General features: G+C 42.1%; 12 protein-coding genes across 12 annotated transcripts; 7 read left to right on the forward strand and 5 right to left on the reverse strand.

Moving 5' to 3' along the window:
* Positions 1–370: 370 nt before the first annotated feature.
* Positions 371–3,751, reverse strand: EAF02_004389 (uncharacterized protein; the record flags this gene model as incomplete). The annotated part of the gene is made up of 2 exons (XM_038900437.1): positions 371–3,663; positions 3,712–3,751. The coding sequence occupies 2 exons, from the start codon at positions 3,749–3,751 to the stop codon at positions 371–373; spliced, it is 3,333 nt and encodes a 1,110-aa protein (XP_038760144.1).
* Positions 3,752–4,904: 1,153 nt separating this feature from the next.
* On the forward strand, positions 4,905–5,563 carry EAF02_004390 (uncharacterized protein; the record flags this gene model as incomplete). The annotated part of the gene is made up of 5 exons (XM_038900438.1): positions 4,905–4,958; positions 5,036–5,060; positions 5,117–5,401; positions 5,461–5,497; positions 5,548–5,563. 5 exons carry the CDS (start codon positions 4,905–4,907, stop codon positions 5,561–5,563), a joined length of 417 nt encoding a protein of 138 aa, XP_038760145.1.
* Positions 5,564–6,050: 487 nt separating this feature from the next.
* On the forward strand, positions 6,051–6,538 carry EAF02_004391 (uncharacterized protein; the record flags this gene model as incomplete). Its single annotated transcript, XM_038900439.1, has 2 exons — positions 6,051–6,089; positions 6,275–6,538. The coding sequence occupies 2 exons, from the start codon at positions 6,051–6,053 to the stop codon at positions 6,536–6,538; spliced, it is 303 nt and encodes a 100-aa protein (XP_038760146.1).
* Positions 6,539–7,066: 528 nt separating this feature from the next.
* On the reverse strand, positions 7,067–7,898 carry EAF02_004392 (uncharacterized protein; the record flags this gene model as incomplete). Its single annotated transcript, XM_038900440.1, has 2 exons — positions 7,067–7,766; positions 7,816–7,898. The coding sequence occupies 2 exons, from the start codon at positions 7,896–7,898 to the stop codon at positions 7,067–7,069; spliced, it is 783 nt and encodes a 260-aa protein (XP_038760147.1).
* Positions 7,899–10,801: 2,903 nt separating this feature from the next.
* Positions 10,802–13,185, forward strand: EAF02_004393 (uncharacterized protein). The gene is made up of 7 exons (XM_038900441.1): positions 10,802–11,001; positions 11,057–11,226; positions 11,304–11,538; positions 11,595–11,695; positions 11,748–12,244; positions 12,313–12,726; positions 12,779–13,185. The coding sequence occupies exons 1-7, from the start codon at positions 10,993–10,995 to the stop codon at positions 12,976–12,978; spliced, it is 1,626 nt and encodes a 541-aa protein (XP_038760148.1). The 5' UTR covers positions 10,802–10,992; the 3' UTR covers positions 12,979–13,185.
* A 744-nt stretch (positions 13,186–13,929) lies between these two features.
* Positions 13,930–15,240, reverse strand: EAF02_004394 (uncharacterized protein; the record flags this gene model as incomplete). The annotated part of the gene is made up of 1 exon (XM_038900442.1): positions 13,930–15,240. One exon carries the CDS (start codon positions 15,238–15,240, stop codon positions 13,930–13,932), a length of 1,311 nt encoding a protein of 436 aa, XP_038760149.1.
* Positions 15,241–15,654: 414 nt separating this feature from the next.
* On the reverse strand, positions 15,655–15,849 carry EAF02_004395 (uncharacterized protein; the record flags this gene model as incomplete). Its single annotated transcript, XM_038900443.1, has 1 exon — positions 15,655–15,849. The coding sequence occupies one exon, from the start codon at positions 15,847–15,849 to the stop codon at positions 15,655–15,657; it is 195 nt and encodes a 64-aa protein (XP_038760150.1).
* Positions 15,850–16,094: 245 nt separating this feature from the next.
* Positions 16,095–16,955, forward strand: EAF02_004396 (uncharacterized protein; the record flags this gene model as incomplete). Its single annotated transcript, XM_038900444.1, has 1 exon — positions 16,095–16,955. One exon carries the CDS (start codon positions 16,095–16,097, stop codon positions 16,953–16,955), a length of 861 nt encoding a protein of 286 aa, XP_038760151.1.
* Positions 16,956–18,306: 1,351 nt separating this feature from the next.
* On the forward strand, positions 18,307–19,252 carry EAF02_004397 (uncharacterized protein). The gene is made up of 2 exons (XM_038900445.1): positions 18,307–18,547; positions 18,606–19,252. The coding sequence occupies exons 1-2, from the start codon at positions 18,468–18,470 to the stop codon at positions 19,066–19,068; spliced, it is 543 nt and encodes a 180-aa protein (XP_038760152.1). The 5' UTR covers positions 18,307–18,467; the 3' UTR covers positions 19,069–19,252.
* Positions 19,253–19,688: 436 nt separating this feature from the next.
* On the reverse strand, positions 19,689–19,925 carry EAF02_004398 (uncharacterized protein; the record flags this gene model as incomplete). Its single annotated transcript, XM_038900446.1, has 1 exon — positions 19,689–19,925. The coding sequence occupies one exon, from the start codon at positions 19,923–19,925 to the stop codon at positions 19,689–19,691; it is 237 nt and encodes a 78-aa protein (XP_038760153.1).
* A 1,363-nt stretch (positions 19,926–21,288) lies between these two features.
* EAF02_004399 (uncharacterized protein) lies at positions 21,289–22,383 on the forward strand (the record flags this gene model as incomplete). The annotated part of the gene is made up of 1 exon (XM_038900447.1): positions 21,289–22,383. One exon carries the CDS (start codon positions 21,289–21,291, stop codon positions 22,381–22,383), a length of 1,095 nt encoding a protein of 364 aa, XP_038760154.1.
* A 783-nt stretch (positions 22,384–23,166) lies between these two features.
* Positions 23,167–24,621, forward strand: EAF02_004400 (uncharacterized protein; the record flags this gene model as incomplete). The annotated part of the gene is made up of 4 exons (XM_038900448.1): positions 23,167–23,358; positions 23,404–23,837; positions 23,992–24,119; positions 24,173–24,621. 4 exons carry the CDS (start codon positions 23,167–23,169, stop codon positions 24,619–24,621), a joined length of 1,203 nt encoding a protein of 400 aa, XP_038760155.1.
* Between the last annotated feature and the right edge of the window lie 160 nt (positions 24,622–24,781).

Raw genomic sequence — 24,781 nt, forward strand, 5'->3', positions numbered from 1 at the left:
CCTCCTCCCTCCTCGAGCCCTCCTGCCCCTTTCGTTGCCAACGAATCAGCGCCTTGGTAGTTAATGGGTAGGATTTGTAAGATTACTATTTGGTGTAACTATTAACGTGTACACTGGAATATTCCATACACATAAGAATTCATATGGGTGACTATCCTTTCAAACTGGATGTAAGGTTATCTATCATCTTTTGTATTTATAACTTTTGAAGATCCATTTATACTAAAAGGAGAGAAAGCATTACACTCAACACACGCTCCAATGCCATGATCATAAGATACAAACTCCGTCACTGCAGTATACCAAGACCAAATCATCATTTATCACGAAGAAAAACATGAGAACCATAAGAACATTTCGCCAACCTACGCTACCCACTTCGTCGCATCCAACCCAAGAATCTCAATTTCCTAGAATCCGACTCAGCAGACTCACTCCTTTGTGGCTGCGGCCCCGTGCTTGTGAAGCTCCTCTGAGAAGCTCCTGCAGAGATCATAGGTACACCTGACCAGGATGTCGGATGTACTAGGGAAACTGGTCTATGAACTTTCGCTGGAGATCTAATGACACTTTCGGTCGATGTAGAGGCCGATCGAAGAGCGCGGATACTCAAGAGATATTTGGGGTCTCTTTCATTCATATTATTCAACGTGTTGGGAGAGGTGGCCGTTGCTGGTCTTGCGGGTGGTGAAGGTGTGCGGAGTAGACTTCGGTCGATTGGCGTTTCGAGAACTGACTCCTGTATATTATTATTGAGAGTTTGTGGAGAAGGGTGAGGCGAACTAGAGTCAGTGCAATCTTTTAAGGCATCTGGTCGCAAGTTCCCTGGGGAGCTTTGAACAAGACAATTGTCATCAGACTTTGTTAAAGTTTCTGCTTTGGTAATCTTGATAGGAGATGGTGGGGATGGGGACTTGCTAGAGCCTTGATCGCTTCCCAACGTAGACTTTTCTATGTAAGCCCGAATACGTTTCAAGTGGAGGTCACTTGATGCTTTCAGCGTTCCTGGTCTAATTTCCGCAGTGGGAGTATGAGGGTTAATGCTAGTTGTGTTCACAGGACTCTCTGGAATATCAGGCATATGCCTTTCACTAAATTGCGATCTTCTTTTGCTTGAGAAATTGGGAGCTTTAGGCAATGATTTGTCTTTCTCGTTGTAGATTGATCGATGACTTTCTTCTCCAGAAGGAAGGACTTCTCTTTGATTTGCCTTTTGACTGTCACAAGTAATGTCTGACCCTTGTTGAACTAGGTTAGTTACAGCAGTATTGGATGTTTTTCCTTCTTGACTATTCAAATCAGCTTCAGGATCTTCGTTTAACTGACGATAAAAGTGACCAGGGCTGAAATCTCTGGAGTTTCGTGGATTCAGCTTTTTTGTATGTCGTTTCGAGTTGTTACGATCCTCCGCCTCCATGACTTGATAGGTCAACGCAGACTTCTCCGTCGAATCTAATAAATGTTTCACTGGGCTACGAGATGGATCAGTCGAAGTGGTTGGTGGTGAAAGTTCCTGATACAGTTTGACATTATCACCAACTGTCGTAACAGATAGCGAAGTATCTGGTCTCACTGGGAGATCATCATTATTTCCAGGGTGTTCAAGAGAGTAGACTGACGCCTCGTACAGCCATGGACTATGGAGACTTTCCTGATAATTCGGAAATTGTGGTGACATCGGAGCAATAGAAGCACTATATAGATCTGGTATCTGCTTCATGGCTGAATAAAGTTGCGGAAGTGGTGGCCAAGCAGATCGATCGGGCACAAAAGATTGGCGCGAGCTTTCTCCATGTCCGAAAATAGCTTTGAGTAAAGTTCTGGTATAATCTAGAGGAAATCCGGCGATTCTGACCGATGTAACAGTGCCACGAAGGTTTATTATTGCATCACAAAATTGCATAGCTTCCTTCGGGAAGTATTCTGGTACAATAATTAGTAGGGAACGGAAAGACTTTTGAAACATGAAGCAAAGGGCAAACCTACCAAACAATTCATCTGCCTTCCAATCGGGATCATTGTCATCGACTGGACGATAACCATTGAAACGTCGACACAATAGAGTAAGCTCAGCCATCTTACCACATCGCTGTATCAAACCACTGACAAGATCAAGTAGAAGACTTTCCATTTTTTCCATGTTGTACTCGAATCGCCGAGCAAACTTCAGCGCATTGCCACCGAACCGAGTCAGGTCGAGTTCAATTGTGAGGTGTTGAATCCTATTCAAAAAATTGGGCAACCAAATACTCGAGAGCGGAGTGAAAATCGAACTGCAAAATGGAGTCAAGGTAACATGAAAGTGATATTCGGTCCAAAAGTAGGTCAAAATATCATTTCTCATGAGGCTGAAAGATGCCAATGCTCCAGAAACCATTTCAAGGATGCTCCACGGTGAAGTGAAGTAGTAACCATGATAGCAATTCCTCCAAGCAAATTCAGGGGATAGAGATACCGTAGTGTCTGTGCTACTAGGTAAGCAGTAAGAATATATCTTACGGCGAACTGTTGTAGGCATATCAAAAAATGGAGAAAAATTGTCGTTCTGTCGGGGTGGAAGGCAATTCTCGAAACTCTCATTTGAATCCATAGGGACGCCATCGTTAGCGCAGAGGTCCCAGTTCCTGTCGAAAGGAGGATCCCAAGGAAGGGTAGTCTCCTTGGCAGTCGTCGAGATGTAATTTTGTTGAGATCTTGAGGTTTCTCTACTGGGCCCCAATGCTAAACGCTGAAGTCGTGTAGGTTGAGAAGATTTTTTGCTTTTTGTAGACGAGTGGCGAGAGAGAGATAGCCAGCTCGAGCGATTAGACTTGCTTGAATTTGATGGAGGTTGAAGAGTCAATAACATATCATTCTGTGGAGAGCTGACTTGGACACCTTCTGGGATTTGGAATGAAACTACTGACGTTCGCTTTGCAGCTGGAGGCGGAAGGGGTTGTTCGAAATCCAGTTTTGTCTGATTCATTATGGGTGCAGCCCACACTCCTGCAGAATATCTGCTAGATGTAGATGATGCTCGAGTTGGAAGCGAGGCATTTTTCTCCGGCAATTGCAATTCCCTTATAGATTGAATGGAGGATCGAATATTAGGAGTTGTCGAGGAAGAATGGAATTTCCTAGGAAGGCGCGATTCAGCCGAAGATGACGTTTGAGTTGGAAGGAACTGACTGTCTCCTTGTGAAGGAACATCCTTGAGTGATTGGACAGAACGTTTCTTATCGGTAAAGAAGGTAGTGGAAAGGGATCTCGTAAGTTTGCTTGTAGTGGATGCTGCACGAGTTGGAATTTCTTTCTTGGGCGAGAAAATTTCTTGCATAGATTGCACAGATATTCTGTTGCTGAAAGAAAACGGCCTCGGCGTGCGCACTTTGTTGACTTCTGATGATGAACTGTTCGGAAGCAATTGACCTTGCTGTGAAGACAATATTTCAGTGGATTTAGTGACAACATGACTGTTGGGAGATAAAGAGGTGAACTTTTTGAATCTGCTAGATTTCGATGATATGCTAGCTGGCAGAGATTGGCCTTTGAGTGAGGTCAAAGAATTGTGAGTTGATTCAACAGAGCAACCACTGGTCTGGGAAGTTGTTGGAGACTCGGATTTTCGAGAGAGGGGAGACAAAGATCGTTTAATTGACCCAACAATAGACCGTCGCAATGACACTGATATTGTTAGCAGGGTTTGGATAAAAGAATAATCTCAGAGCTTACATCTCTTATTGCCAGAGCCTATCTTCTCTGTAAAGTCCATGGCTTCTGGACTTTTAATAAAAAAGTTGTTTAAGAAGTAGTGTGATGCGCCGAAAGATCGGTTAAGATAATTGATTATTTTGATCACAGTGAACTGAAATTTTACTAGCGAGCAATATCGGCAAGGCTGTGTAAAACCTGTGAATAGGTAAATAGGTGAGGGATGAAGTTTGTTCGACATGTCTTTAGTGAATTTCACATTCTACATTCAATAGCAGATTGTTAATAATGACTTCTTCATATTAAGCTCCCTCGTGAGAAAATCTCTACACAGTCTACGCTCCATGTTTAACTACTTTGCCAATCCACCAGTATCTTTAGATACAACAACGTGGCAGGAGAAAGGTATGTTCCAAAGTGCTCATAATTTTCTCAGTAGATGATGGAAACTGCGATCTGACCTTATGTTTCAAAGAAACTCTACAGCTCTCAGAAGAAACCTTCATCCTAGAATATTTCTGGACTCGAGTTATGAATCAGGAACATTCACAATCTTGCAAAAATGGCTCCATATTGGAAGATTTCACAGTCTCATCTCAACATCCTCACTCGAGAACCCTACATGTAGGAAATGATGCACCACGATCTCAATTTGTGACCATGGAACTCTGAGATATGCCCGCTAGCTTAGCTACCCCCAATGTGAAAAATACACCGGGTGGGTAGCCAGTATATCTACTCATGCCTGGTGAGTAGATGTTCCCATGAGTCAAGTATCATACCTTGATACCAGTGGCAGTTTTCATTCACATCCTGTGGCCCTGAGCCACTAGATCTATGTATCATCCAGGAGCGTCATGTTGATATATTGGAACAAATGCTCTGAGTGCTAAACAGAGAATTCCTATATCTGGCAATACATGCTTAGATATTGCTATGGCAGGTTCTGTTGAGAATCCCTGAAGTCTGTCAATTGTGAAGATTGTGATGTCACTTGAAGTTGTCACAATGTTGTATCGGAATAACAGATATTCCGGACCCCGCCATCGTCATAATTGATTTTTGAAAAACCATTTCTTTCCTTTCACACAAACGAACGGCATAGAATTTGATCGCACATAACAGGCATATCCTTAGGACTTTCACTATTTGATACATCCTCAACACAAAACTACTACAACTGCACTCTCTGATAGTTTATCACAATCGCAAGCATGAGTGCGCCACCTGCCAAGTTCGATGCCGAAAAGGCAGACAATTTTGAAGATGTAAGTTATCCTCCATTGTATGCGCGCAAAATGCTTTTATATACACGTTACTGTTCACGGAACTGATGAATTTGTAGATTGAGAAACAATTCGCAGTCAAAGGTTCGCATAGCTCCAAGATCTTTTTCTAAACACCCCGCCATTAACACCGAAATTAGCTGTTCAACATATGTCCACATACTGGGCAATCCTCGAAAAAGTCCGCGGATCCTCTCTCAGACTTACAAAAATCGACAACGAGATCTATGAACATTTGATGAAGGATTTCCCAGAACTTGATCCGGCAGCCACAATCAATGAGGATGAAATGAAGAGCAAGACAGGAAAAGAGAGATGGAGAAATTTCATGATGAAATATGAGAAGACCGTGGAGGATTATAATTTCGGAACGATGTTGAGAACGAGTCCAAAATCTGAATATGAACAAGACGCAACCATTTTTGGTATGTTGATGTTAAGGTGGTCATTCGGCAATGATGAGGCTAACGATGGCCTTGTATAGTCCCAAGAATGCAATTCTATGCTTATGAGATTGCAAGGTTAGTCCATTTTACCTACATGAAGCAACTTTTCCCTAACAACTCAATAGGAACCGCAAAGGTTGAATGATTGGATCTACGAAAAAGAGCACCCAGAGGCCGAAAAGAAGGCTGCTTAGGAAAATGACTCAAATAATGAATTTCGTTTAAAAACATTATACCCTCGATCATCAGAACATACATTTAGCATTATATTCTATAGCCATGGTGGAACTCAACACGTGAGAACTCGAAGCCGAGTCTTTCTTATACACTGACGCCGCACGTTATCGCCCGTTTGAGATCTAAGTTTCTTGTCTTTGATCTACTTTCCAGATTATATATAGGTCGATGTACTTGGGCATTTGTAACCAGTGCTTTCGGGAATCTAACACATGTTCGATCTGAGCAAAGAAAACCTGTAACTCTGCAATCCCCAGTTTTATTTTAAATCCGCAACACTGTATCCTGCATCTCTACAACCTGTATCTCAACGCCCTGCATTTATACACCTTTTGATTGTATAACCTGCGATTTTGCAATTACATGACTCTTGGCTTTAAACAATCTTAAAATGTTCAGCCAAGTGGCCAAACTAACTCCAGCTTCGGTGGTAATATAAAGACAGTGGTATTAACTCGTTTTTATGAGTATCTATTTTCTTCATTATAACAATTTCACTCATCTCTCTACACAACTGACTACTTCTGATACCTTTACACTCGATTGTCAATTTAAAAATAAATATCCATATACACGATTCCAATCATACCTAAAACCCAAGAACGTGCTAAGCAGAGTGGAGATGCAAACAAGCAAATTGGCGAGAAGACCAATGTGAGCAAGGGATCTAAGGTCGAGAAAGCATCGGATTCAACTGATAAAATCCCAAGATCATCGAATGGAAAGTGGGATGATGGTGTGAAAACTATGAGTCGAGTTCAAAAGAAGGACGATGCGGATGATAGAAAGGCTAATGGGGTGCAAGGCGTGTTAGCTCATGCAGCTAAAAAGGTGGTGGACCCCAAGAAACAGGGAGGAAAACATGGGCTGTCGAGATGAGAAACCATGGATAAAGAGACACACGATGCGGGCAGATAGAAAGAAGCGACTATGTTAAGCAATACTCCGCAGTTCGATAGTGTGGCAACGGTTTCATCTAGGTGCGGGGCGGAGCGGGTTTTTATAAGTAGACGGGAGGTAAATGGTGTGGGAATGTGCACGGAAATTTGCAAACTGAATGATTCGGTCCAGGGCTGGTTCTTGAGATTACGGGTACTGCGTTCTGTCTGTTAGATTGAAGTTGTCAGGATACTCGACCTTACACACTCATTTGCATATGGAATGGAGTTTGGGTCACAGAATTTCATGAGTGAAATTGAGAGAAAGTTTGATTTGTGAATTTCCCATAATCTGAAGTGACTTGGATTTGAAAGCCTTTGAAGTATTTTGGCGGTTCGCTAATTGTATATCCCATCCCTAGCACTTGAACGACTTGGCATGTTTCGTGGCTCTCACTTCCCCTGCACGTATCTCTCCATTCAATCCTCAACGTTGCTCAATTTCTTCTCATTCATCACCAACTCTCATTCATACATCAGTCTCGCTATTGAAACACGTCTCTCTATACTTGGGACAAATCTCATTCCATGCATGCTGATGATAGTCACAGAGCTTGACTCTCGCAGGATTTCTGGGATCCGTTTCTACCTTCCATGGAGACGCCGCTGGTTCCCAAATGGCCTTCATCGTATCAGATTGAAGTCCATCTGCCCACAAAAGAGCATCGTCAATACTCGCGTCTGATTCTCTACATTTCGAGCCAAAGAAACATCCTAATGATTGCGTAACGTAACATCGTGCGAGGAAACGTCGTGCTGTTGAATGATTTTGAGTGGAAGATTCGGGCTTAGTATGTTTGTACCCATACATGATAGTTGCCATTGTTGGAAAAGTATTCGATTTGAAGTAAAAAGAGACGATGCGATTCATCATCACATCTTGCAAGATGGGGATCTCCTTCTTCTCGGCAAAGGTATATAGATCCCATAGAACTTCGATGTTTCTGATGGTTTCCGGAAGCCAAAATCTACCCCGATATGCGAATTGCAAGAATCCTGTGAAGACTTTTGGATCGACCTCAAGTTTGAAGTATGTAGAGTTTCCAATGGGACCGAGGATAGTAGTAAAGAGTCTGCATTGGTAGCGAGTGAGTAGCTCGCGGTGTACAACGAACTCTTTCTCTTCGCTGTAATGCACAGCGGCTATCTTTACCATGACATGGTTTGCACTGCAGATTCAATTAGTATATCTTACGTGGGGCGAAATGTTTTATTCACCGGTTCTCGCCAGGGAGTGGAGCAAAACGAGGGTCTGCTTCTTGCCAATTATAGGTGGCGAAAGTCTGAGATATGGACGGCATTCTGTATGCTAAATTATTCTTGGAATGTGAAAAAAGTTGTCTAGTCTCGAGTAGAATATCTGTGAGATATGTCATATGAAGAAGTGACTATCGTTGAAGAAAATTTTCGAGTTTCTTAACTTTTGTGGTATGGAGGGCAACTTGTGGTAGTATGTGAACATTGAAAATTTATCTGTGAAGATGTTGTGTTAGGAAATGGAGTCGAAAGTTCACATGTATAGATAGTTCAGTATCTACGGTTGCAACTCTACAATTTTCAGTTCGGTGCAGTATGGGCAAGTTCGGAGGATCCACTGATCATGGCAAAGCATCTTCGCAGTACAGTTCTACCGTACTGGTGAGATCTAGAGTGTCCAAATGCTATCAAATTGCACATATACAGGAAGCTTGTGGACCATTTGTTGGATGGTTTCGAGAGCTCAAAATCCAGCAGAGTGATTTGAACACGGTATATATCTTCGCACTGAAACTCGCTCATCCTTAGCCAATACTGTTCTTCTCATTGCAATGTTCTTACAATAGCTTTGCAATCTGGTCAACAACATCCTGTAATGTTCCGGTCGTAGAATAGAGACAATTTATGCTGACCGTACACTTGACAGCACCTCAGTCTCCACAAGGAGAGCTAATATTTCCACAACTGTCTTGATGAAACTGTCACTGTCATTCTCTAAATTTCCCACTGACGATTTTAAAGCCCGCTACAATGCGTAAACTGAAAAGAACCGCATCTCAGAAGGAACATCACTGAGAATCTCAGTTTATTGTCGATGCCAGCAAAGGCTTTGGACCAGGCTTGACGGTGTCATTGACGGGAAAATTGAGACGTTAACTGGTAGTAATACTTGCACGAGCAAAGTCATTTCCCCCAGAGACCCCCAGAGATCGAAATCGTGATTATAGCTCCTTGTTAAATCGGGGGTTTGGAATAACTATTCGTTTGAAATTAGAAAAACATACAACATCACTCAGAAGTACACTTGGATGGGAGCCAATGGATGAAAATTCGATGTACAAGTGTAGGAAGATCCAGTGTGCAAAACCAAGATCTGCTTTGTCCGGTTTTTTGGCCCTTATCCCTATAAACAACGGGATGTATGATTACATCATTCTAGAGGTATCTAGATTTATCTTTCAAAACTCAACAAGCATACATCATCTCCTTCCTCGTAACTTAAATTTTTTGCAATGCAGCTACGGTCTGATTGTAGAAATCAGCGGGTGGTTCAAAAGGTTACTCCTGTCGGAGCGATGGCACGCTTGGAATTGACCGTGTATTAAATACAAGTGAAAAAAATCCTTACTCTTATCTATCTGGAAGTCTCGCTGCCAATAGGTAGCAAATAGACACAGTACGACTTTCTCACAAGAGCGGTTCATCAGAGGGGATAGACTTGGAGCTGGTTGTGAGATTTTAAACATGACAATCTCCATTGAGACAGTTAATAACTGATTCCAATTTGCCAACACCTTATCCAAATTCTCAGAGCTGTTTAGTATGTGATTTCAATCTTGGTTCAGATAATCAGATCTTATGGCGACTCTACTTTTAAATTACATCAATAGATGACTGGCAAGCGAAAGTAGTAGCTACTACTTCTTCCCGCTGACCATCATAACCGCAAATGGAATTTCTTCGGCTTTTCCATGACACCAGCCTCAAAGCCTTCACTTACGGTAGTAAATATCCCCAATTTCCCCAATCTTTATAACCTTTGCTTGTTTTGATCGTTGAAAATGCTGGAAAGATTCAGTAAGCCTTACCACGCCACAACCTCTTCCTATCAGAATAGTAACATGGAACAATCCTGAGCTCGGTCCAAAGATATCTCAAATTACACCACAAGAATAATCACGAGGCGATCTAGTTCTGACAACATCCTCGCATTAAGAAATACTCATAGAAATCATGACATGATGACGTAGAAGCCGTATTCTAACTCGAGAAGGTATGACGGCTCAGTAAGTAAGCATGATTCATTGGAGCTCAGCTTTTGCCAAGCATATCTCACAATTATTCTCAGAGAGAACCGTCTTGTTCAAAGTTGATTTGAAATCAGACCAGTCATCATTCAAAGACCTGTGGACTCTGCCTCCCTTGCTTGATGACCTCGGGTAGTGAGTAGTCAGGTGTGAAGCAATCCCAGCTCGTCCCTCAGCCCCTTTCTCGTGCATCCTAAAGCTAATATGAAGCGAGAAGAATGTAATGTATTTGACGACCTTCCTCAGATTCAACGTTGTTTCAATTGGAATAATATATGTGACCCTCGGATGAGCAAGGTACCTGCGTAAATTAACGAGTAAGGCTATTTTTACCATTCGATGCCAGCTTTGGTTGCACTCAACAATAAAAGTTCATTACGCGCATTTGGGGGTTCCATCTCAACGTTGTATCAATTATCATAAACATAATCGAGGCTGTCTCTCAGCGCGGCACGATAGATAATCGAAAAACTCGGACACTAATCATGGTGAGATTTCAGGCACCTGCGTAACCAATCCTAACAGGCTTGTTTCTAATCATTCAATATTTGAGCGCCAATGCAACCATTTAGGGATACATGTTAGAAATTTACGATAATCAGCTAAGCCGTATGACAAGATTTTGCCGTGAAAAGCGTATTCTCGGTAAGTTGTGCCGCTTCATCACGCCCCATGAATGTAAGCTTACCATTTCAAAGAAAAGTAATATCGGTAAGGCTATTAGGATCACAACAATATTGAAAAAGATACGAAGTCACAAGTCAGCTCAACGGTAAGCTTATAGGAATCTATACCATCCCACCCCGTAATATCGGTGGCGGTGTATTGTGCCCCGAAAATTGGAAGAGTCACGCCCATGTTCTGAGGTATTGCTTTCAGCTTCTACGCACGCCTCTTACGCGTTATGGTCGTCAAAATGGAGGGAACTATATTGAAGTGTTGAATTTAGAAGCCTAGCTATGAATTCTTGTAATCTATAAATTAAACGTTATCCCACGAACCTCTACAACTACTACTAAACTATTCAAAATTGCCCCCTCTTGTTTTTTTTTTTCAAGCAACAAACTCAATCTATCACATTCAAACCTATCCTAATTAGATTCAAAGAAACATGGCTCAAGTACGTAGCGCAAGTCTTTCTCCATTGAAATGAGCCGAACTAACTTAACTATTAGAGCAATGGCGTAACGTCAGAACCGGCCATCACAACGATGAACGGTGCTCCCGTACTAAAGCCAGCATCTACCCAAAGAATTGGCAATCAGCTCAGAGCCACTCTTCTGCTTCAAGATATCAATCTCTTGGAATTGATCCAACATATTACCCATGAGCGAATTCCTGAGCGGTAAGCCGAAGAGAACACTACTCTTCATCACTTATTGCAAGTCTGTATTTGAACTCAACTAATCTGATCATCTTTAGTGTCGTCCATGCAAGAGGTACTAGCGCTCACGGGTACTTTGAAGTTACAGACGACATCTCAGATGTCACATCCGCAGCTTTTCTAAACCGGGTTGGAAAGCAGACCGATTTGTTCTGCCGCTTCTCTACAGTAGCCGGTCGAGCAGAATCTGCCGAAACCGTTCGGGATACTCGTGGTTTCGCTTTCAAAATGTTTACTGAGGAAGGTAACTTAGATTGGTTGTTCCTTAGCACTGTAAGTCAATTTGGACGAGTATTCAAGAAGTGCTCAAAAGCTTATATTCTACTTAGCCTGTCTTCCCAATTCGGGATGGAGCTAAATTCCCATCCTTCACTCATGCAACCAAGAAGAATCCACGAAGTGGTTTACCTGATCACAAGGCATTTTGGGAGTACGTTTTGATCCTTTGCTATGCTATTTAACAGACTTTTGACTCCTTATAGCTACTTCACTCACAACCAAGAGGGGATTCACTTCCTTATGTTCCTCTTCAGTGACCGCGCTACACCGGTCGATTTCCAACACGCCGACATCTTCAGTATCAACACTTACAAGTTCACCAAATCAGACGGTTCATTCACATATGTGAAGATACATCTTAAAACCAACCAAGGAGTGAAAAACTTCACACAAGATGAGGCCAATCAAAAGGCTGGTGTCGACCCAGACTTTCAAACTCGTAGTCTTTATGAAGATATCGAAAATCAAAAGTATCCAACGTGGGATGTCTTTGCTCAGATCATTGATCCTGTCAAAGCCGAAAATTATCATATCAATATTTTCGACGCAACTAAAACATTCCCATTTTCGGAATTCCCTCTTCGCAAATTCGGCAAAATTACACTAAACAGAAACGTGGATAATTTCTTCGCCGAACAAGAGCAAAGTGCTTTCAGTCCAACAAATCTTGTCCCTGGATGGGCTCTGACTCCAGATCCTAGTAAGTTCTTTCTTCTAGTCAACAAGAACTGTGGTTTTCCGTTCATAACAATTCTAACAATCCATCAGTTATTCAAACCCGTGCTCTTGCCTACGCAGACACTCAAAGATATCGCCTTGGAGCCAACTTTGTCCAACTCCCTGTCAATGCTCCATACAACAAGCCCTTTACTCCTCTCATTAGAGACGGAGCTGCTACTGTCAACGGTAACTTCGGTGGTACTCAGAATTACTTCCCATCCTCTTTCTACAATGTTGGAGTGGCGATACAATATGCACAGCCTGATGAGGAACAGTTCCAAGGAACGGTCGTCAACTTCGAGAGTCAAGTCGTCGATGCAGACTACGTGCAGCCAAGAATATTCTGGGAAAAGACATTGGCTAAAGAGCCAGGTCAACAGGATAACTTTATCAGTAATGTTGCGGGTCATTTAAGCTCTGTTACTGGAGACATGGGACTTCAAGTTCGGCAAGCGGTCTATGGTATGAAATATATTCACCCCTAATTTAGGTTATTTACTAACTTTTTAACCAGCAATGTTCGGCAAAGTCAACTCAGATCTTGGCAAGAGTATTGAAACTTCAACAGAGGCTTTGATAAAGCAAAACGAGACTGTAACAGTGACCAAAGATCTGAACAATATCAAGATCAGCAAGCAAAATGGAGTAAAGAATGGAATACTAAATGGTAACAGCCATAACAGTGGTATGTTCGCTCATAAGAATTGGAACTAGGAGATGTTGTTTTTGCTGTATTTGTAATGTATTGTTGGCAGTTGGAGCGAGTAAAGTCTGTTTTCTGAATATACGGTTTGTGTAGTTATAAGTGCGGGGATGCATTTTCCCCAATCGTGTGAACGAGAAGGGGTAAAAGAAATAGAAGAAGAAGCGGATAATTTTAATTTATTTTGGATGTATTTGACGCCTTGCATTTGAGTATCAAGAAAACGGACATCCCTCATTGGAAACTTCTCAAAAGTCAAGCCGCACAAAGAGCTGGAAACATATCCCAAGTTCCAGGAGTTCTGCGCTGTTTTACCAGGTAGCTCGGAATCTCGAATCAATCAACGAGATAAGGAGTGGTTCTTTACACCACACAAACTTAGGGTGAAAGACAGCAGAAACTCATACGAAAGCCGTTTCTTTGCCGCTTAAAAGAGGCGTCGTCAAACAGAAAATTAATCGACACGAATCTCTAATAATCTCGGGAGTTCGAGAGTGCTCAATTCAATCTCTTGACTTAAGAATTCACGTTCCCAGGGCTACCATGGATGTGTAATGTAATGATCTTTTAATATACTGGAATAAGGATAATCATATTGCGTATTGAACAAGGTGGAAAATATGAAGCAAACACGCTTGGGGGGCAGCAAATCCTGTCGCCTATTTTTAAACCCACATTAATTGTAATTTGGTATTGATCGTTATTTGAGAGATAGCATGAACGACGATAATTGAAATTTCTTGGAGGAAGTATGAACGATTGTAGGAGAAACTCAAATAACAATTTTTGAACGAAAAATTCTTCGATTATTTACAAAGCTTCGGTATGATAATCTCTTGTCTGGTTGACCCACGACTGTATGCGCCTTCCTTAGTCCCTGGTATATGCCTCCCAAAATTCCAAACGCCACGGGTATTATTTAAAGCAAAATCTTTCTGTACCAAGGGTGAGCAGCGCCTATATTATGATGAATACCATATGGGAACTGGCATCGATAATTCCGTTTGAGGATGGTTGAAATCTGAATTATGAAAGCCATAGGTCCCTGCTGGCGGGATGCGGTACGGTTCTGGTTCATTGGGCTGTTCTTGATAGCCTCCTCCAAACAACGAATAATGTATATGTTGCTGACTGTCCCATTGCAATGGAGGAGTTTGCTTCCGAGAATCAATGTGTTCTACTGGAATATTGCTTTGTGTTTGCTGAGAACTTTCCGGGATTTGACCACTCGCGACCACCCTCTCAAATAGAGCCGCCCGTTCATCTTGCAACTCCTTCCTTTTCATTTCCAGAATTTTCTTCTTTTCTTTGACTTCCTCGCGAAAGTTCATCAGTCGTTCATTGCTGTTCTTTATCTCTTGAGACAATCGTGAGCGTGCTGCGACCACCTGCCGCTTGGACTTCTCGATATTCTCTTTAATTTTGAGGTCAGAGAAAGCTTTGTCGAAAATGACATCGGACATTAAGCTTCCTTGTGCAATGTTCATCGGACCCAAAGGTTGAACAGCTGGTTGCATTTGACGTGCTTGAGAAACCAACAATTCTACCTGGGAAGAAAGATGATGAGCTTTCGCAAATGAAGATCGTTCCATCATACAATCGAATCCTCCATCAACTCCCCATGCATTAATATTTGATGATTGTAACGCATGATCCATACTCACGATGCATTGGTTCATGACGGTGGAAGCTTTCTGCAAGATCAATAAAACGTTGGATTCGGTACTTAGCAGTAATTGTCCCTCGTCGAACGAGTTTTTGGCACGAGAAAGAAGATGTTCCTTCGTATCTTCCGTTGGGAAATCATGTGATGGACCAGAAAATATAGAATTATAAAGAGCGTCCAACTCAGCTTGTGCTGCATTGTGTTCTTCTACCAAAGGTTTCAACGTCGAAGCTTTGGATTTAGCATCTTGAAGTGTATCGTTCAGATGACTCAGATGACGCTTGGCTTCCAACTCTTTTTGGATTGCATTCAACCATTCTCGGTGCTCTTGCTCTCCCGCCTCGATAAATTTGTCTTTTCTCCCACGTAATTTGTACGCCAGACGTTTGACAGTGGAGCCTTGATATTCGTCGTAGTCTTGGTGTTCCTTTGCACTAGCTGCAACCAAAGTTCTTACTCGCTGTTCTTGCTGGGAGATAATGCTCTCAATAGATGATTGGTATTGTGTGATTTGAATGTAGTCAGACGGTGCATGGTCCGTTCGTGAAAGTATAGAGAGTAGATGCGCGTTTTGAGCGGCTGATGCTAAAATGTGTTGTGTTGCCATGGATAGCCCTTTACTTTGCAAGTGTTGAAACCGCAAGAAATTATCAGAAAGGAGATGGAAGCTTTTCAATGTGTGAAGGCTACAAGGAAAGCGGGAGAATGACGCAAAATTGTGTATCTTCAGACCCATTCGAGCGGTTCGCTGTATATTATGTTAGGGCGTATCCACTCACCGACATGATCGCTTTTTTAGCTGCAGAGTCAGCACAGCCTCAGCTTGTCTGCGCCTTGCGTTTGTGAATCATTCAGTAAATCAAAATCAAGATCAAGGTACGAGAACAATGGCGACAAGAACTTAAACCCCGACTTGTAATTCTGAGAAGCCTTTGGTGACTCGGAATCTTTTGAATGTGGCCATTCACTTGCATAGTTCCACGAATACCATGATACGAGCCTCGATCATGTAGATAGACCATCATCTTTTGATTACATTGTCGAAACTTTGGATGAATATGGAGAGACAATCAACTTCCTGAGTGTTTTGAAGAAAACCGCGCGCATACCAGTTCGCATTTTGTTTTCTTCCATGAAGCGACCTCATCTCCTCGAGCTCATCTAACCTTAACTGGGCTCGAGCTGGGGTAGAATCACAATCGATGAAATGTTGCATGCTTATTTCAATTGGTTTGTAAGCAAAAGAATGTAAGGCTAAGCGAGGACTGTGTGTAGCCTTGCATGTCCTCAATCGGCAGCCTTATCTGCATCTCGACACAAGCAAACGGCGTCGAACCCTTTCTCTCAAGCATCATATCTATGAATCGATACCCCCCCGATAATGATAATCTGTCTGCGAAATCCCCAGGGAGACAACTGACTCAATTTTTTTTCTAAGATTCAATTCTTCGAAAGGGAATCATGTCCGACACAATCAACGAGACCATCGAGTCGAAACGTGAATCTGCCAGTGAAATACCAGAGTCAACCCCAATAAATAATACCCGATTCCGCCGACTCCTAACACTTGCCTCAATAGCAGTCGTCAAACGATTTCGTCGGCGTGGTCCTGGCGTTCTTAATATATCCCAAGGGGTTTGCGTTAAATTTGGCACCTTCAGAACTTTGGCAGAAGCGTCAGCCATGAAATTCATTGGAGAGCACACGTCTATTCCAGTGCCTAAAATCTACTGTTCTTTTGCACATAAAGGAATAACTTATATTGTCATGGAAAGAATACGTGGAAAGCAAATAGCGTGTGGATGGGCACTTCGGACGCCCGAATCCCAAGCTAAAATACTTTCACAAATTCGAGAAATGATTGCAGAGATGCGCAAGTTGACTCCAAAAACGTCACGAATTGCCAACGTTGACGGGGGAATATTATATGATGGAAGACTTGATGGACCGGAACAATTTGGGCCTTTTGAAAACACCAATGAGTTTCACCGATATCTGCGGTCGGATATTCCAGCTCGTCCAAGCAACCCGGAGGGTGTGAATAAGCTTATAGAATGGCAGGATAGGCCTTGGCTCGATCCACCTGTCTTCACACATGGTGATTTGAGTAGTTTCAACATTCTGGCAGTCGGCGACAAAGTGGTCGGAATCATTGATTGGGAGACTGCTGGGTGGTATCCCTTCTATTGGGAGTATACAACGGCCATGTACGTTAACCCGCAGAACATGTTTTGGAAAAAAGAAATTGATAAATTCTTGGATCCATTCCCTACCGCACAAGCTATGGAAGAGATTCGGCAAAAATACTTTGGAGATTACTGAGTCGAAACTACATTAATGCTATTCCACAGGAGTACGCTCCCTGGATTATAGTGTTGAGTCGTGTGAATATACCAGCAGGATTCCAGGGCAGCTATGATCTCTTTCTTACGGTTGCTGCAATGCTAGGCAAATAATGCTGCCAAGGTGGCATTTGAAGACTATAATTTTCGGGGGGGAGGGGGGGGGGGGGCTATGTTGAACTATTTCTAATACCCAATTGCGAGGAGTTCTGACTGTTTTCTTTATCGCTCTTTAGGGTACGTTCGGATCGATTTTCAATTTATTCAAGTAATCTCTAATAATATTAAATGGCAAGGGTATTGAAGTTAATATATTTGAATGGTATTGAAATATATTTGAGTGATATTAAAATGATGTTGAAAAATAATAGGAATAGATAATAATGAAGATTTGTTGAAACTTTACTTGTAAAGCTTCAAAAAGCTGCTTTATAGCTAATGTATGAGGATCTTGAAAGCATTTGCTATTTTAAAAATATTTATCAAATAAATTATTAGGAATTATTAGGAATTATTGATAGCTTCAAGTGTTTGGTAAAACGCATTTATTTGGATTTTATTTATCAAATAATTTATTTCATAATCTCAAACATTTGGTAAATCTATTATTTGAGTTTAGTAAGCAGTATTTACTAAATAAATAAGGTCTAATAATTGAAATAAGCCGAAATAAGTCGATCCGAACGCACCCTTAAGGAGACGACTTGGTGTTATAACAAGCTAAGGTTAGTAGAATCTAGGGAATGTTATAAATATATAATTATCACTTTGATTTACATTCGCATTGCCCATCTGGGACAGTTTTGTTGTTGTGATTTCAATTAGGTATCTCAAAACCCTGATACAGGTATAATTACTTGATCAACGAAACATCCTTACTATACATCGAGATACATTGGATGAAGATGAATTCATTCACAAAAAGAGACCGTATTTCTGTAGTAGGAGGCTAAATTGCCAACCCAATCCCCCGAAGATCAATGCCCAATCCTTTCGGCTCCTCCCAGCCACCCTAATTCCAAGCCCTGAAGCTTTCATTAATAGTTGATTGGTATGATAGCGATTGAAAAGATACCACCGGCCTAATAAATTACTGCCACGTCAAACCATAACGGCGATTAGAATATAGGCTGGTTTCAGATCAGACAATAGGGTAATCAATCAACAAATACACATACGACTTATCTAATCCTGAATACCAACCGTTTAGCGCGAACTATTATGCGACCGCGGTTCGGCTATTACCTGTATATCTAGCCGCGATGGAACCATATACCATACAATTGCTACACGATAACTCATACAATAGGCTATATTCATGAAACAGAAAACTGCAGGAGCATCGTTGGTGCCAAGATCCTTGTGTTAGTTTATGCATGTGAGAAGTTACTGTGCTCTGTTAAGAGATTGGACTGCTAGAAAGACTATTTAATTGCCCACAAGTGTTCACTCCACTTTAACCACCAAGAGTAAAATCTCTTCTAAAGCAATCATGCCTTCTGGCAAGCATCGTCTCTATATCGCACTATATGTTCGTGGTGGCAAACCCACCATGCCGGAGAAAGAAGATACGTAAGAATGCCAATTCTACGCTCCCTACCAAACGTTAGCTAACCATCTCGAACGAAAGATATCATTGGGGTTTAATCGTCGGGCCTAAAAAAGAAGTTGAAGATTCACGAGGAACGCGTTTTCACGCCAAGGAGTTTTTGTCCAAGTCGACTGGAAAATCCGAATTCAAGTACGAAGAGGTGTCTATACCTCTTCTAGCAACGCAGATGCTTTTGGTACGAGTGATGATTGCGAAAATAGAAAATTACGATCGCATGTTGCAGATACTGCGGGCAATTCCTATTAGGAGTAAGGATGAAGGTTGGAATTGTGTGGGGTGGGTAAGAGAGGCATTGGTGGATTTGCAAAATGACGGGAAAACTTTGGGCACAGCTGTAATTGAATGGGCTACGGTCCGAGACGCGGCGATGAACTATTGTCAGAGGAAGAAGGGCGAGCATCGATTTGACGGGGTGGTTGAATGGAAGACGGATAAAGCGGCCACATTTGACTTGGTCGGTGGGAAGGAGGTAATACCTTAGAGCCTTATAAATAACCTTTACAGAAAGGAGATACAGAAGGTAGGAGGACAATTACCTGCCAAGCTATATCATTGTTCTTGTCTGTTTAGATCAATGAGAGACGCCCCGGTATTGAAAGCATTATGAATGTCCAACTTATTTTAAACATTCCAATAAGCTCGGATATCCAAACCACTTTGAAAACTCAAAACATTATAACATTCAAATCATGTGAAATATTAGTTGTCTTCAAATGAAACTCTAGATAGCGGCCGAACTGATGCTACCCTCACAACAGTGAACTCCAAGATCTCTTTCTCTGTACTTTCAGGCATAACCTCCTGTTCCCATCCCAACTTCTCGATATTCTTAAATTAAGCTGTCATTTTCCACTTTGATCCCATTTTTACTCCAACTTCATGTCACAGTCCCTCAAATTGTTCTGCATCATGAAGCCAGCGAACTTCATTCATCAACTCTGTCATTTTCTGGAAAAAATACTGTGATCCCGCCGACTTGGTATCCGACCACCAATGTTCCAACTTCTAGAAGGTCTACCAAACTCTTGGCCGCCGTTATCTGTCCCTCTCGTGTCCATTGATGTAAAACGTAAGTCACCTAAATGATATCCATTTCCTGTTTCATTTCTCCGGACTCGAATCAAGACGTAGAATATCACTTTCGATGTAATCAGCATGAAACTTCTCGTGATCAAGAATTTTTTCGAATTCTAGATCCCAATGATCGATAATATCTAGCCCACACATATTGGTGGAGGGCGCACCATTCAACACAAATCTACGCGAGTTATGACTGATAAAAGTCTCCGCATCTACCAAATTCGCTCCGTTTTTAAGACTTTTAGAATTTTGTCGCATTTAAATGGCGGGAGGTGGTAGGGTTAAGAAACATTTCTTGTCCAGTATATATGTGAGAGCGGATTGCCCATGCCTTTTTGCGCTGAAGATGAAGGTCAAGGAGAGGTTCGATTATAAAAAGTAACAATGTTTTGCATGTGACTCACAATTGCGTTGACATGTGTAGAAGCTCAGTGGATGGGACATTGCTGTAGGACTAAAGAAAATTTCTGGTCTCTGGCTTTAACTTGTGCTTGGTAGTGGCAAGGTACCAGAGGACGTCAGTCATGTCGGAAATTCTTAACCCATGATGGCTCAAGATTTGTAGTAGAACCCATAATTGTACTTAGAATGGAAAAGAATCGGGACTATGTAGTATTCGATTGTTAGAGTTCCAACTATGATTTCTGCTTGGCAAAGTATTTATAGACGGAGGACAACATGAAGTTGTCCAAAAACGGTATCGGCTGTAATAGTACGTAATATTTCACCCATTATGTCGTAGAACATGAATGTTATGGGTTGATGTTACACAACTAAGGATGGAGATATAATAGCATCGAGTGAGAACTGTCTCTTTACCAATGTCTTCCAGCTACCTACCACCTGGTAAGGTTAAGATATGAGATACTGATTGCGCACTTGCGCTGCATAGTTGTATATCGCTGTTACCAATATCTTTCCTGCCTTTTTCGGAACCTTGCTGTCTCAGGATGTATACACATTCGGGGTGTCTGAGGAGGAAAAGCAAACCCTTCAAATGTCCTGATCAGATCAGCATAGCTGTCAATCAATGGTGGTTGGGACCTTTCACATATCACTAGAATGGATCAGCCTATCGACATATCTATTGGTAAGGTGCTGCTTTGGATCGCCCTTCGTGTCCACTGCCGCTAAAGTACCAGTTGTCGCGATATCAATGGTGAATGGAGCTTGAGCTTGAGAATTTGTTCAAAAATGTTGTCAGCCGTTCCCCACTTTCTGCTGCCTCGGGTTATCCCCTAACCCCTCTCAGCCTCCTACATCAAGCTCGCATGCTCAACTTACTCGGACTCTGACCCCTCAGATGCTTCGTTATGATTCATGAAATATTGGAAATTAATGTTCTAATAAGTATAAGGCCTAGTGTTTTCTTGACTATGTAATAAATAATGGTTCCTATCTTCTCTTCTTATTTCCTACTGGAATTCCCTTACCGCTACTCATGCAATCACTGCTCAGCTCAACGCCTCGTTCTTTCCCAGCTGCGCTCTCCTTACATGAACTAATATACGCACTCAATACGTGGACGGCTGCAGATCATTTCGAGCATTTAAATCCTCAGTGAGGTGCAACTTCGCGTCCTTTTTCAGTCCTCCATCTTTGAGACGGTTTATTTCGCGAAATGGCTACATCAAACCCAGCTCCAGATGTTGCTGATATCATCCATCAATCACGTCCAGTAGATACCACAAGTCCATACGATGCCGGCTGGGTAGCAGGAAAAACGATCATTATAACAGGTGGAGCATCTGGTTTCGGCGAAGGTTTCTTCAGAACATGGGCAGAGCATGGAGCAAATGTAATAATCGGGGATGTCAATAGTGCAAGGGGGAAAGCATTGGTCGAGGAAGTGCGCAAGGAGACTGGCAGTCAAAATCATCATTTTTTGTATTGTGATGTAACAAATTGGCAATCACAAGTCGACTTCTTTCGTACAGCTACGGAGCTAAGTCCTACCAAAGGCATTGATGCCGTGGTTGCCAATGCGGGAATTGTAGAAGATCCCATGTCATTTCAGAGACCTGTGGGTCTAGATTTGCCGGAACCACCGAAGCCAAACTTCAAAGCCTTTGACGTTGACATGGTCGGAGTTATGTATACGGCACACTTGGCCATGTGGCATCTGCCTCGAAACCCCAGATCACAAACGGCCAAAGCATCAGCAATCCCTGGCCCAAACACACCAGATAGACATTTACTTTTGATCGGATCGGTAGCCTCAATTGCTCCTCTTGCTGGATCGGTAGAATATTCAGTCGCAAAACATGGGGTCTTGGGGATGTTCCGTTCATTGAGATCTACAGCCTTTGCCAATGGAATTCGAGTCAACATGTTGTGCCCATACTTTATTGATACGGCTATAATCCCTGCAGGCGGTAGATTGTTATTGGCAGGCGGAGCGATGGGCAAACCGGAGGACGTCGTAGATGCCGGGACGAGACTCATGGCCGATACAAGAATAGTTGGTCGAGCTTTGGTCATCGGTCCAAAGGTTCGAGTTGATGGAGATTTTGACTTGTTACCAGAGACTTCAAAAGAAGGAAATGAGAAGGCCGTGTGGGAGGCTTATGCTGATGATTTTGTCGAACTTGAGGTTTTTACTTTAAGATTTATCAAGTTGCTCAATACAGTTCAAAGAATCAGAGGCTGGGGAGGATGGATACTTGATATTGCTAAAGCATTGATGTATCCCATAAGCTTCCTTAGGCGTCGATAGAATGAACCACATTGGAAAGAATCTAGTTGTATTCTAGATTGGCTTAGGCTTATTTGATTATCACCCTGGAATGGGCCATTTAACGGTGTCATGAGCCTACCAGGTAGGTATACTTGAAATTGGTGTGTGATTATTTTCGTCTGCGTCGTGTTAGGGAGTGCATCATGTTGGATTCATCACATAAGAATTACATCTTGTGAAGAGAGGCGATACACATTCCCCCTGATCTTGATCTTGTATTCAGAGTCAAAAGGCCATATACTTCGTTCAATCGTGTATGTATGAGCTATTGATCTATAAAAATATTCAATGGGGTTCAGCATACACTCGAGTGAGGAGCGTGCTATCCACTATGCACTTGGTATTTGGCCTACAAATTTCATTTCAACGTTTCTGATTGTCCAAGAGCCCCCCGCACAATTGAACTATAGATTGCCGATTGATTATATTATACCAGTACCAATATCTCTTCCCTCCATTCTTTCCTCCCTCCGCAACTTCAATAGATCATCGATATCTCTTCCCTGCAAAACGTGGGGAGAAGGAATTCGGATGCGACTTCCTTATTCGTCTCGCCCACGACTTCTAAAAATGATCTGGTGCAATTTACATGTTCCAAACCTCTTCCTTCTTATGACGGATTTACATCAAGATCAATCATTTCTCTTGAAAAATATTCACGACTCCGCCAGTATAAACACGCTCGGATCTATGTAACCGCGCCATACAAACTTTCACTCTATATCTTTCATTATTTGCCTGATCTTGTTTTCTATCGTCAGAATGTGGCAAAAAGAAGATCCATTTACAACTCCTGTAACTTCACCGAATCTTCCATACAGGTGGGCTAGAGCAAATCGTCATCCACGCTTCTCAGGCTTTCGTGTAACCCCAACAAGAATTGGGATCGCCATGATTTTCTGTGCTGGTCTATTTTGGTTCCATGGAACCTTACGTAGAGTTGATGCTGCAGATGTTTGTCCGCCCTACAAATGTCTAGACAATACTGACACAATATAGCCTCCTTCAAAGTCTGTTGTCGATTTGAATAGTAGCACTGTTCCCGGTGTTCCGTTTCAACCGATAGAATCAACAGCTTATAGAACTCCAGACTCCGTTGACGCATTCGCAAGCTATAAATTTCGAAACACTTGCAATATTTCTTCGCTTGATCTTCATGCTCCTTTTGGTCCATTGTGTGCAGATCGACAGTCTATGCTTATGGCTATGGCATCTGGTGGTCGAATTGGATTTGATGCTCCATATATGCCTAGGACTTGTGATTTTCGCTGGTTCACATCGGAGGAGATATGTGAGATATTCGGAAGGTTTGAGAAAGTTGTAATTATTGGGGATAGTATGTTAAGACATGTTACGGGATGCTTCAATATCTTTTTGAGAAAGGATATTGGCTATGGGGCAGTGACGGATTGGAATTTCAGTGTGCAAGAGAGGTAAGCATCATCATGTCTCGTCCCAAAATATACCCAGCATTTGAATGTTTGGGATCTTTTTGAACGTTCCCAGGTCTATTCTATTGTCTCCTACTTGCTTGGTACCTCCCACCTGAGTTTGAAAATTAGAGACTAATGTACCGATAAAAATCAGGAAGGAGTGTTTTTGCAACGAACAATTTGATGTCAAATCTTGCTCAGTGCAAGGTATATATAAGACCTCAGATGTGGAAGCTCATGACCCAGGAAGCATATCCTGTTCAAACTCAGTCAACGTTATGAGTGAGTCTTTATCATCTCGAAGAGATGTCCAGGGCTAACATTCACAACAATAGTGGAAGAGATTGTCTACTTCAACGTTCCGGAAGATGAAATTGCCCGCCTTCGCAATGATCTTCTCGTTCGTCCTACTTCCAAACCCATTGCTATAATATTCGGTCATGGTCTTTGGTCTGATCTTGACCTTCCAAAGACAATCCAATGGCTCGACACTTTGGTTACACTCATCGACTCTACAATTGGTCGGGAGAAGTGGAAAGGTCTTTTTGTCACTCCAAATGCAGCAGGTAAAGAAAAGACGGATGAGTGGATTGTAAGTCAAGGCAATAAAGCATTAATGTTATATGAAGAGGCAGTGGGAATTGAAGCAGAAAAAAGAGGGTTAGAGCATCTAGGGACTTGGAATATGAGTATTCAAGCGAGAAAATATGATGGAGTTCATTTGGATCTGAGGGGGAATTTGGTAAAGAGCATGATGATTATCAATTGGTTGGCGATGTTGTGAGCAGGACGGAATGAGGGATCTTATATGAGAGGAATCACTTAAAGATTATCGCTATTGAAGAGTTTTTGCAAAATGTATCAAGACACAGTATTACAAAGTCAACCTTTCGATTCAGATTTGACAAACGAATTGTCTTTTCGAGGTGACGGTGCTCTCGGAA

The sequence above is a fragment of the Botrytis sinoallii genome, assembly GCF_014898435.1.
Source record: "Botrytis sinoallii strain Bc 23 chromosome Unknown BSIN_006, whole genome shotgun sequence".
Lineage (NCBI taxonomy): Eukaryota > Fungi > Ascomycota > Leotiomycetes > Helotiales > Sclerotiniaceae > Botrytis > Botrytis sinoallii.